We start from the raw sequence: 11,754 nt of genomic DNA, 5'->3' as shown, positions 1-11,754 counted from the left end.
CACTGGCGTTTGGCCGAGCGATTGGTTGCATTCCATATTCATTCCGCTTCATAAAAAGGGATCAACGAAGAAGTGCAATAACTAAAGACTAATTTCTCTCATATCTCACACCAGTAAAGTCATGCTGAACATAATTAACACGAGGCTCCAAGGTTACTTGTCCCAAGAGATCGCCCCCGAGCAAGCAGGTTTTGTTAAAGGTCGAGGCACAAGAGAGCAACTCGTAATGCGGCAAATTGTGGAAAAGGCCAGAGAATGTAATATTAGCCTATATGTGTGCTTCGTGGATTTTCGATATTTTGATACCGTCAAGTGGTGGAAGCTGTGGTTGGTACTGACGGAAATGGGTGTACTGCAACATCTTGTACACACCATCAGACGTCTGTACGAAGATGGCACGCCCGCTATTCGTGTTGACGGTATTGACTCCGAACGCTGGAGCACACAGGCAGGCGTTAGGCAGGGCTTTATACTATCTCCACTTTTATTTAATATATAAACAGAGTACATATATCATGCGGATAGTTCTTGAACATTAGGATAAAGGAATATTAAACTTAAGATACGCCGATGATACTACCCTCTTAGCATCAACCAGAGACGAAATCGAGGTGCTTCTTCGCCAGCTGGAGATCACAGCTTTAGATTTTGGACTTGGGATCAATCGTGATAAGACCAAAATGATGATCGTAGATCGTGCTAACATAAACCAGCCGGAAGTCCAATATATAGCGGGGTCCGATTTAGTGAATAGCTATGTCTATCTAGGCTCCACTGTCACCAACGATGGAGGCTGCGAAGATGAGATCCGAAGACGTTGCGCCGTGCCAAGATCCTCAGTTGAGAGGCTAACAAAGATTTGGAGCGACTGCAGAATAACCAAAAACACAAAAGTTCGGTTAATGATATGCCTGGTCTTTCCAATCTTTCTGTATGGGGCTGAGACGTGGACGCTGAGGCAAGACCGTCGTATGATTGACGCATTGGAACGCATTGGAGACGTCTCCTCAGAGTTCTGTGGACCGCACACCGTTCCAATGTTTCGATCCTGAAAGAGCTCAACATCAAGGAGAGACTATCGTCAACAGTCCAAATACGAATCCTCAAGTTCTTCGTGTGCATCACTCGTAATGAGGACTCCATTGAGCGGCTGGTGGTGCACGGAAAAGTCGAGGGCAAAAGATCTTGCGGACGATCTCCAACACGATGGACCGACCTCATAAAACCTGTGACTACTCCAACATAAACGATTGCTCTCACTCTGCGCAACACCGTGCCACATGGCGTCGCATCGGTACCGCAGGATCAGATTGATGCATGACCACGACCACTCTGTCAAGAGTGTACGAATAGGAAGATCTCTCTGTAACTTCTAATCTTTATTGAATATACTTGCAACAATATCCCTTTTCCGCACATAGTAAAAGTGATTACTATCAATACTAAAAAGTTCCTATTTTTGTTTAGAAAAGTTGGCATTTGTTTGTGGCTAGTTTTCCTAAAGTATTATACTATTTTAGAATCTTGGATAGTTGTAGAAACTTTTTAAAAAACTTGCCATAGTAGTGTCAGTACTATTTTTTACATCACAGTGAGTGAAAGTGGACTGAAAGTTGAAATCATGCAACATTTTAGGGAAAACATTAATTTTGATGATTTTTTATGTAAAAACTGAACATATTCTGGTATTGTTAAGGATTGCGATAGATAGGAGTGCTACTTAGGTTGCTGCTACAAACAAAAGATCAGAAATATTCGAAAAATTGTGGTCACAACAGTAATAAATTCCATTATGGATGTTAAATTTCAAAAAGGTTCAATTATTTATTTGTAATAATTAAAAAAAAAACGAGATTTTTTTTCTGTATTTTTTCTGGAGTAGTCATGAGCTAGTCCACCATGCGGTGCATTTTTATCGTTGAATTTTTGGGACACCCTGTATATAATTCTACTGTACGTGTGTATGTCACTGAATTTATGAACGGCTGGACCGATATCAATAAAATTTTTTGTATGCGTTTGGGTGGCGCCCTGGATGGCTTAGATTCACAAATCAGCTCGGCAGATGGCGTTGCAGTCGGTATCTAGGTTAATTTATCTATACTGCAATAGACTTGAATGAATTTTTGTGTATGCATTCACGGGACGTCTGTCGGGTCCGCCAGTCTATTATATATTTTTATGTGACTTCGACATATTTATACATAAAAAATGGATTTACTAACATTAACAGTAAACAGTGCATTATCTAAAGATAGAACTACGAGCCATCTATTAATAATCCTATTAATTCTAATTATATTAATAACGTGTTTTATGTTTGCAATCAAACAAGAACAAAGTGATCGTAATGGAAATGTTGAGCTAAAATTGATACATTCGCTATTATTATCATCACATTCGTTTGTTTCATCTGTACGTCAATAATAAATACCATTGTATCTTTAAATCATTCATAAATAGATTAGAAGGTGGATTCCAATCGCTTGCCAGAAATACACTAATTTACGTTGTTGATGTGTGCGGGCTCCGTTAGCCACTTAACACCAGGTGCGCTGCGAGCTTGTCTACACATATTTATAAGCAATAAAAAAGCGGAGTAAACTTTAGGAATACCCCAGAGAAAGATAATGTAATTGAAACGACTTTAAAAGCCGACAGTTCGTTATGAAAAGGTAAAGTTAGAAGGTGGCAATTTTACTATGTATGATTTTGATTTTTTTTATTTTTTTTTATTGCTTAGATGGGTGGACGAGCTCACAGCCCACCTGGTGTTAAGTGGTTACTGGAGCCCATGGACATCTACAACGTAAATGCGCCACCCACCTTGAGATAAAAGTTCTAAGATCTCAGTATAGTTACAACGGCTGCCCCACCCTTCAAACCGAAACGCATACTATACTGCTTCACGGCAGAAATAGGCGGGGTGGTGGTACCTACCCGCGCGGACTCACAAGAGGTCCTACCACCAGTAATTAGGCAAATTATAATTTTGCGCGTTTGATTTTTATTGATGTAGCAGTAATACGAAAGTACCTGCATGTGTTGCTTGACGGCCGGTTAGATTGTTATTATATTATGTAAATAAGCAATCATATTTATAGTACGTAAAATATTTTGTGATTAAGGATTGCTTGCAGCGTTACGGGCAATGGAAAGAAATACTTCATCTTTGAACGAGGGCACGTCATAGGCCTTGGCTAACGTCGTAGAGGAGAGTTTTTTTCAATTATGAGCTCTCTTTTTATCTGGAAACGCGTTGTCACTCAGAAGTGATTCCAGATAGTGAGGACGAACTCTGCTCTGGCCGCAGGTGGTGCTATAGAATAGAGTTGGAATCACGGATTTGTCACATTTTACTGGTGGTAGGACCTCTTGTGAGTCCGCGCGGTTAAGTCGGTACCACCACCTTGCCTATTTCTGCCGTGAAGCAGTAATGCGTTTCGGTTTGAAGGGTGGGGCAGCCGTTGTAACTATAATTGAGACCTTCGAACTTATATCTCAAGGAACTTATATCGTCGTGGCCTAAAGGATAAGACGTCCGGTGCATTCGTGTTGAAGCGATGCACCGGTGTTCGAATCCCGCAGGCGGGTACCAATTTTTCTAATGAAATACGTACTCAACAAATGTTCACGATTGACTTCCACGGTGAAGGAATAACATCGTGTAATAAAAACCAAACCCGCAAAATTATAATTTATTTATTTATTTATTTATTTATTTATTTAATACAAGGAGAACCAACAGCCAACTAACAAAGTATAATAATATAACAAATAATAGAAACAAAAAGCCAATTAAAGGTTCTCACCAATATAAACAAATTAAAAACACTAGAGAAACAAAAGCATAGAAACAAAAAAAAAATTAAAAACATTCAGCAAGCAAGAAACAACATAAGGAATGGAGGAAAACACCAGACTAATTTAAATGTACACTTATGTATAAATGTCACAAATTAATTAAAAACTGTTGTGCTACACGTCACCGGCACATGGCCCCGCACCCTCTGCCCCCTCATCGCCCACGAAAAATCGGGCACTAAGCTGACGTCTAAGTTCTGTGATAGAGGAATAAAATGGGTCAATATCTAAGAACCTGCCAAGTCTGTTGAGGTCACCACCAACACGTAAAAAGAATGAGTTTTGCCTATAGTTAGTGGAAGCTAGTGGCAAAGAAATTAGATTTCGATGCCTTAAAGATATTCTCTGTGCATTGAAGTCAACTTTGGATAAGAGCTCCGGGCAATCCACCAAACCTTTAACGATCTTTAAATAATATATAATGTCGGAAACCTCACGCCGCAAGTAAAGAGGAAGTAGATGATGTTTTTTACAAAGGTTATCATAATTATTAGAGTTATAGGCAATATTTAATTTAAAACAAAGGTACTTTATAAATTTACGCTGAATTCTTTCAATTCGTTCTATATAGATATTATATCGAGGATTCCAAACTTGTGAAGCGTATTCTAAGTGACTGCGAACAAAAGTACAGTATAGTATTTTAATAGTTTTAGCTTTGCTAGCTATAATTTGCGTAATCACTGGTGGTAGGACCTCTTGTGAGTCCGCACGGGTAGAGGTACCACCACCCCGCCTATTTCCGCCGTGAAGCAGTAATGCGTTTCGGTTCGAAGGGTGGAGTAGCCATTGTAACTATACTGAGACCTTAGAACTTATATCTCGAGGTGGGTGGCGCATTTACGTTGTAGATGTCTATGGGCTCCAGTAACCACTTAACACCAGGTGGGCTGTGAGCTCGTCCATCCATCTAAGCAATAAAAAAAAAAAAAAGGTGGGAGGCGCATTTACGTTGTAGATGTCTATGGGCTCCAGTAACCACTTAACACCAGGTGGGCGTGAGCTCGTACACCCATCTAAGCAATAAAAAAATTTACCAAGGGGCTCCGAGATTATTATTTTCTGTACTTAGCGTGATCGTTACCAATCTATTTATGTTGCTAGTGGGAAGAACTTGAGCTAAGGCCAAATTGGGTCGATTGGACGTAACCCTGTGTGATAACAAAGTCCGCTCACATTCTCACACAAAGTTCAGACATAAAATACGCAGATAAGAAAAAAAAAAGATGAATCCAATAGTCTCACACTCCGACTATGCAGTTCTTTTGTTTCTGATACTCGATTTCACGGTACAGCGTTGAATAGAGCGATAATTATTTTATTGGACCGTTTCTATCGACGAATCTGGCCGTATTCAACAAATGTTCACGATTGACTTCCACGGTGAAGGAATAACATCGTGTAATAAAAATGAAACCCGCAAAATTATAATTGGCGTAATTACTGGTGGTAGGACCTCTTGTGAGTCCGCGCGGGTGGGTATCACCACCTTGCCTATTTTTGCCGTGAAGCAGTAATGCGTTTCGGTTTGAAGGGTGGGGCAGCCGTTGTAACTAACTATACTTGAGACCTTAGAACTTATATCTCAAGGTGGGTGGCGCATTTACGTCGTAAATGTCTATGGGCTCCAGTAACCACTTAACACCTCGTCCACTCATCTAGCAATAATAAAAAAAATCAATGCGACAAACGAAATATGCAAAAACTGTTTGGAGCACTTCAATGGATCGGGAACAATTACCGTAGTAGCGCTTAAACGTGTGCTGTAGAGGCAAAATCCGGCGAAAAACAAGCAATTTCATTAAAAGCCCGTCACGATTGCGTCACGGAGACACCTGCCCTCGTCAGTCTGTCTAGCGTGATGTCGCTGTTCCAAAAATATGTTTTGGCGACTGGAAAATCTATATATTAATACGTGAAGCAATAACTTTGTCCCCTTTTTATGAAAATTGCGCGGACGGAGGAATATGAAAATTCCCTCGCTTGTAGAGGAGTGCAGAATGTTAATATTTTTTTATAATAAAAAATACATTAAAATCAATAAAAATAAAAACACTAGACACACTTCATACCATGTATTTGATACACACGCGCATGCATACTACTATTTGTTTATTGTCAAACTTTTCTTATTGCTTATAGTCTGTGGTCAAATTGAGAATAGATTAAAATTAAATATTGTTAGCCTTTATTAATATTTGTCTAAAGTGTAGTCTTGGCAAAATCTGTGATTATAGAAGTATAATAAATAGTCTTTGACAATAGAATCATATTAGTGTACAAACTTATAATTTCAATTAATTAAAATCGAATTTCGGCTACCGGGGGACCCCTAGTATTTATAAGAAATGCATCTAAAATGCTTTCTATGTTATACAGTTTGATCGTTCCCGGTGCCGAATCGGGAATAAGGCACTACACTAGTTAAGTCTAGTTGTTTTTTTTTTACTCGATAATATACGGACAATCTAGAACACGATCTACTTGACGTTAAGTTTTTACCGGAACTCAACGACATCCAACGGCATATGCATTTTTTTCCTGCCTAAGCTGATGGCCTTGAGAGGCCATTTCAGTGTAACCCTAACAATTCGGTGAGTTCACGGGGCTCAAGCCTGACGATGTTGCTAACACTAACCCTAGCAAGAGCAGTGCTTCGCAGAATCTACCACCGGATCAGAAACGCGACCCACTGAGAAGATCTGGCGAGAAACTCAGTGGGCTGTGTCTGTGGGTTAATTTACTCGCCGAGCCCTTCGTCGCAAGCGACGGGTTCGACGAGGACCGGTGCTTAGGGTAGCTAAAAGCACCGTTAGTGGATCGGGCGGATCCGAAATGACGTGTTTTGGGCGACGCGACGTCGACTATTTACCAGTCGGTGCGCAGGATCGGGAATGTAATTAAGTATGTATAGGTATATTTACTGTATGGCGCGGTATTTTATGATCGCTTCACGGCCGAAGTAGGTGGGATCGTGGCCTGGTGCTTGCGTTAAAAGGAGGCAGCTAGTTAAAAAAAAATCGTTAAAAAACCAGCAGAATTTTAAAGTTATGTAATCATTGAGTGTATCTTTTTTCTACCTATTCTTAGCGTGAAGCTGTGTTCCGTTTTGGTTTGAGGTGTCCAATAGGCGTTAATTAATTGGATAATAATTAGTAAACGTCTCAACGTGCCTAGTGGAATTCATATTGCAAATTGAATCGGCTTCGTTCGTTACACCGGGATGGGGCATTGTGTTCCAGTGAATTCTTTCACCCAACTAAACATTAAATAAATAGATGTGAACCAGTGTTAATTTCATCTTACGTATGGTTTATATTAAACGATGTATTTTGCTTGAAGCAGAAATATGTGAAGAATTCAAAATTGTTTGTAATGTGTTTAAATAAATATAAATGTGAAATGATTTTGATTTAAAAGAAAATGTAATTTTTAAAACTTTTCGAGCGAGACTTTTGTATATCATCTTATTGTCTAGTTTTAATTTGCTGGAAATTAGATAAAGAAAAAATGTCTAAATAAGTCTTCCCTCTCAAATTTCCTGTACAGTAATATTGTTCAGATTGGTTATTGATGATCTTACCCAATAGAATCATGATATTTTTCTTTCCTCGAACTACTTCGGGGTAAACAAGTTTGATTTATTGCTGATTGATAGCAGACAAATTGAAGAAACAAACTTAAAGGTTTTATTGATTTTCATCACAGACGATTCACATGTCGCGGCCTTAGTGTGTCGATATTCTGTGCTATGAAAACCTCAATGTGCTAAAATTACTATTACGATTTAATTTGGCGTTTCTTACTAGGAGTGGGTGATATAAATCGTATATAGATTCAATATCTATATATCGCAGCAATATCGTTGAATCCGATATCGCCCCGCACGAAATCTATATATCGATATCAGCCGATACACGATATTGCTCGATGTGATGCGCATCGGCATATCGTACCGATTCGTGAATCGAAATCTATATATCGATATCAGCCGATACACGATATTGCTCGATGTGATGCGTCGGCGTATCGTACCGATTCGTGAATATCAGCAATATTCGTTTTGTTCGTATCGAATCGGCCAGAGTGAGCGAGCGCACGATAGGGATATCATGTGATGAATGAAACAGAAACAGGCATTATCCATACAATTGTAAACCTTATATTTAAGTCCATATGTCTGTAGATTATTCTTAGCGTATCAGCAGGATACAATTTAGGAAAGAAGTTTCAACTTTCGACTCTAATTTGAATGCAGTATAGCCTATTTGCACCGTTGAATTTAATTTTACGCGCTTTGACCTTGAACTAGAATTTTTGGACAAGTGTTTATAAATATTTAAAAGTTTTTTGTGTTTGATTTTTAAAGTACACATTTTTCTATTTTTAGTTGAATCCAAATAATTGAGTTTATTTCTTGTGTTTGTATTAAACTTTTGAAATCTACACTCTCTTGGTATATTTTTTTATTTTAAATTAAGACACAAAATACTAAAAACTGAAAATAATGTAGCCAGTCCTAAGCCTGGTAAAAGGATGAAGGAAAGTTTTTTTGATATTTTTATTTTCATGTTCTTTTTATTACTTTAAAATCATATTATAAGTTGATATCAGAAAACGAACCGTATAACGTTGCCTTAAATCTATATCTACTACGATATTATATCAGCGTATCGTTTCAAATCTCAAATATCATGAATCGAGAAAATCTACTAGCATCAGTAGCATCCATCAATATATAGATTCAGAAAATATATAGATTCAATATCCGATATTGATACTCGATATATAGATACGATTCGATACGCGGCAAAACCGATATTACCCACTCCTATTTCTTACATACATTTTATATAACAATTTTTCGTCACTTCGAATTCTTTAAGGTTTTTCGTGTCCTGGACAATGTTGTTGGTGTTGTGAATGATCTTCACAAACTCAAAACTGCTTCCACATTTCTAGGTGTCTCTTATAATTTTTTTTGGCTTACTTCGTAACATGAAAAAGACTGGCTAAATTATGATATTCTATACATACTAATATATTATACATAGTACTAAATAAACTGACTAAATTATGATATCCTAATTGAGTTAGATAATACAAACAACACTTTTTTGTAATCAGAAGAAAAAAAATCCTTCCCCTTCTATGGATAAGAACAACCAAACTATCAAAATCTATCATGATAATGAATAGAGATAGAAGCTTATACATACATGACAGGTCAATGTCAAGAAGTCAAAATAGGAAGTACTATATTACTATACTTTGTCACTAGTAGAAGGGTGTTGTTTAGCGCGGTTCCGGTTACATAACTATTGATATATTAACCGCGGCTTTTAAGTCAATCGCTGCGCTGCCAGTCATGATTGGGTAATAGTCACTTTATGTTTCTGCTCAAACATAACAATAATAACATTCATCATAGCATCTCGATACAGAAGCAACCAATGTTTTTATTGAAATATAAATAGCACGGTTAGGTCACAGCGGTCACACGCTCGTTTTTTTCTATCATCAGCCTGTATCTATCCACTGCTGAATGTGGGCCTTTCCCATAGTCCGCCACAATAACGGTCCTCCGCCCTCCGCATCCAATCTCTCCCAGCATATCGCTGCAAGTCATTTATTTTCTTTTAATTCTTTTTTTCCTGAAAAAGACCTAAACAATATAGTACGTAAAATACTACAATTAAAAATGGCGAAACGAAAATAATTATATTTCTTTCTTTTTCTAATACATGTGTTGTCGACGTGGCATATCCTCATATCATGCTGCATAGGGATTGAGCGGTTGGTAGTGCAAGGGAAAGTCGAGAGCAAAAGATCTCGCGGACGATCTCCAGCACGATGGATCGACCTCATAAAATCTGTGACACACTCCAACATAAACGATTGCTCTCACTCTGCGGAACACCGTGTCACACGGCGTCGCATCGCGAGAGCATCGATATCGCAGGATCCGACTGATGCATGACCACGACCACTCTGTCAAGAGTGTAAGACTAGGAAGAAGAATACATAATTATACATACATGTGTACAGTATTGCTTGAACATTCGTATATATAATTAAAGCCAAGCAATGAAACATGCATTTAATAAAAAGAAATTTTAAAAAAATAATTGTAAAAAGATTTTTAATTAAAACAGTCCGTAGCTTCAGAAAAAAAACTCTGTGTGTTTCTCATTCTTCGCTTTTCGCGTGTCGTAGATATAATTAAAACTTGTTTACGGTTTGATCCCGTGTTTGTTGTCCTTATTGTCATTGTCATTACACGTAGACAAGTCACTACGAAATCTGTGAAGTATTCGATAATCGAAAAAAAAAAAACAAGCTGAATATTATTTTTAGAACGCCTAGGTCATTCATAAATAACAAAAGCTTCGCTTCGTGCGTCCTGTCTTAAGACAATATCTATAAATAATTATGCTGATTTTCGATCAACAAAAAATATTTTAAGACTGTGTTAATTCATTAATTGATAAAAGAGTCAGTGAAGCCCGTTAATTTTCTTTTAAATCTAATCCAAGAATTTGCTCTTCAACGTCACCGAAAGTCGTTCGATGTACCGGTTCTTATTCCTCATAAAATAATTCTCGTATCAAAAATAGCGATGGATGTGCTTCATAAACTTTAGGCAGCTTTACGAGCGTTGCGAAATAAAACGTCCGTCAGTTGAATCTTCGAATACAAACAAAGGTTATACCGGAGTCGGAGGAAAGCCATATGGCGTTTAGTCATAGGCTATCCGCCTAAACATTCCACGGGTAATGTCAAGGATATTATTATCAGCGTTGTAATTAGACGTTTTTAAACTGGATGAAAATATTTTTCTATTTTAAAAATTATACTTTAAAAAAAACTAACCAAATACGCTTTTATAGAAAATCCAACTAAAATAGAAAATAAATTTTAATAAATTTGAATTAAAAATAGTGTAAGAAAAAATGATTTTATTGTAAAAAAGCGTGGGTTGCTTTTCAGGATATTATCAAAATAACCCTTCCACTCATATCTATTCATAAAATATTTATAACTACTAATACCATGCACCCCACACTTTTTTTAGTTGAATTTCAATGTTTTTTATTTTTTTCCCCTTTTTTTATATATTGAATTGTCATCGGTCCTTAATAAGTATACCAAATTTCGAGTTAATCCAATGTTTTGAAGGAAGTCAAAATCATGTTCAAAGATTCCGTTACAAACATACATACGTCTGAAGCTAATAAAAGCGTATTAAAAACGGTTTTATTTTTATGTGTTTAAAGCGCAAAATTCGCTGGTTTTGATAAGTATTTTTGGTTCGTTGGACGCTTGCAGATGATTCCGTTGTTGATTGACATACGGGTTGCCGATAGTCAATTGCGAACATCCTTCACGCAAAATACGTTTATCATACTTGCTTTTGTCTGCAACTTTCATATTTCTGCAGCGAAGCAATCCTGCGGTCCGTTTATAATCTACGACTATATTTGTTGACTATACTATCTTTGTTGTTTCACTACAATATAAATGTTCTCTTCGTGTCTCATTAGTCCACAGACAACACCTCCTAAACCTGCCTTGAGATATGTCTTATCTTATGAGATTGAGATTTTGATCGCGTTACTTACCTTCCGAAGTCAACTTAGTTATGCTTTAAGTTACTCAATATAGTGAATCAGAATGATTTTTTCAATTATTTTATTATCAGGTTTTCTTTCTCACACACACAGCTCTAATATTGAAAAAAAAAAATTGACAACGCCATAAATTTTAATGAAGGTTTAATCACGCGTTTCTATCTTTCAAATATACTTTTACGTTTTATTTCTAGAAATAATAACGTTTAATATAATATAGTTTAATAATAATTACGATTTATTTCTAGATAGAAAATAG

At 37.1% G+C, this 11,754-nt stretch overlaps 1 protein-coding gene across 1 annotated transcript; it reads left to right on the top strand.

Moving 5' to 3' along the window:
• Positions 1 to 343: 343 nt before the first annotated feature.
• LOC119630333 (uncharacterized) lies at positions 344 to 1,052 on the top strand. Its single transcript, XM_038019343.1, has 2 exons — positions 344 to 448; positions 540 to 1,052. Exons 1-2 carry the CDS (start codon positions 344 to 346, stop codon positions 1,050 to 1,052), a joined length of 618 nt encoding a protein of 205 aa, XP_037875271.1.
• The last annotated feature ends 10,702 nt before the right edge of the window (positions 1,053 to 11,754 follow it).

Source organism: Bombyx mori, chromosome 23 (assembly GCF_030269925.1).
Source record: "Bombyx mori chromosome 23, ASM3026992v2".
NCBI classification, from domain to species: domain Eukaryota; kingdom Metazoa; phylum Arthropoda; class Insecta; order Lepidoptera; family Bombycidae; genus Bombyx; species Bombyx mori.
The sequence above is the reverse complement of the archived record's forward strand: the minus strand, read 5'-3'. Positions and strand labels throughout refer to the sequence as shown.

What these genes read in the sequence shown, in the direction of transcription:
- LOC119630333 (XM_038019343.1), top strand. Translation starts at nt 344, where the DNA reads ATGGGTGTACTGCAACATCTTGTACACACCATCAGACGTCTGTACGAA. An exon ending in CCGAACGCTGGAGCACACAG is followed by an intron (nt 449 to 539) that starts GCAGGCGTTAGG and finishes CTTGAACATTAG; the next exon opens with GATAAAGGAATATTAAACTT.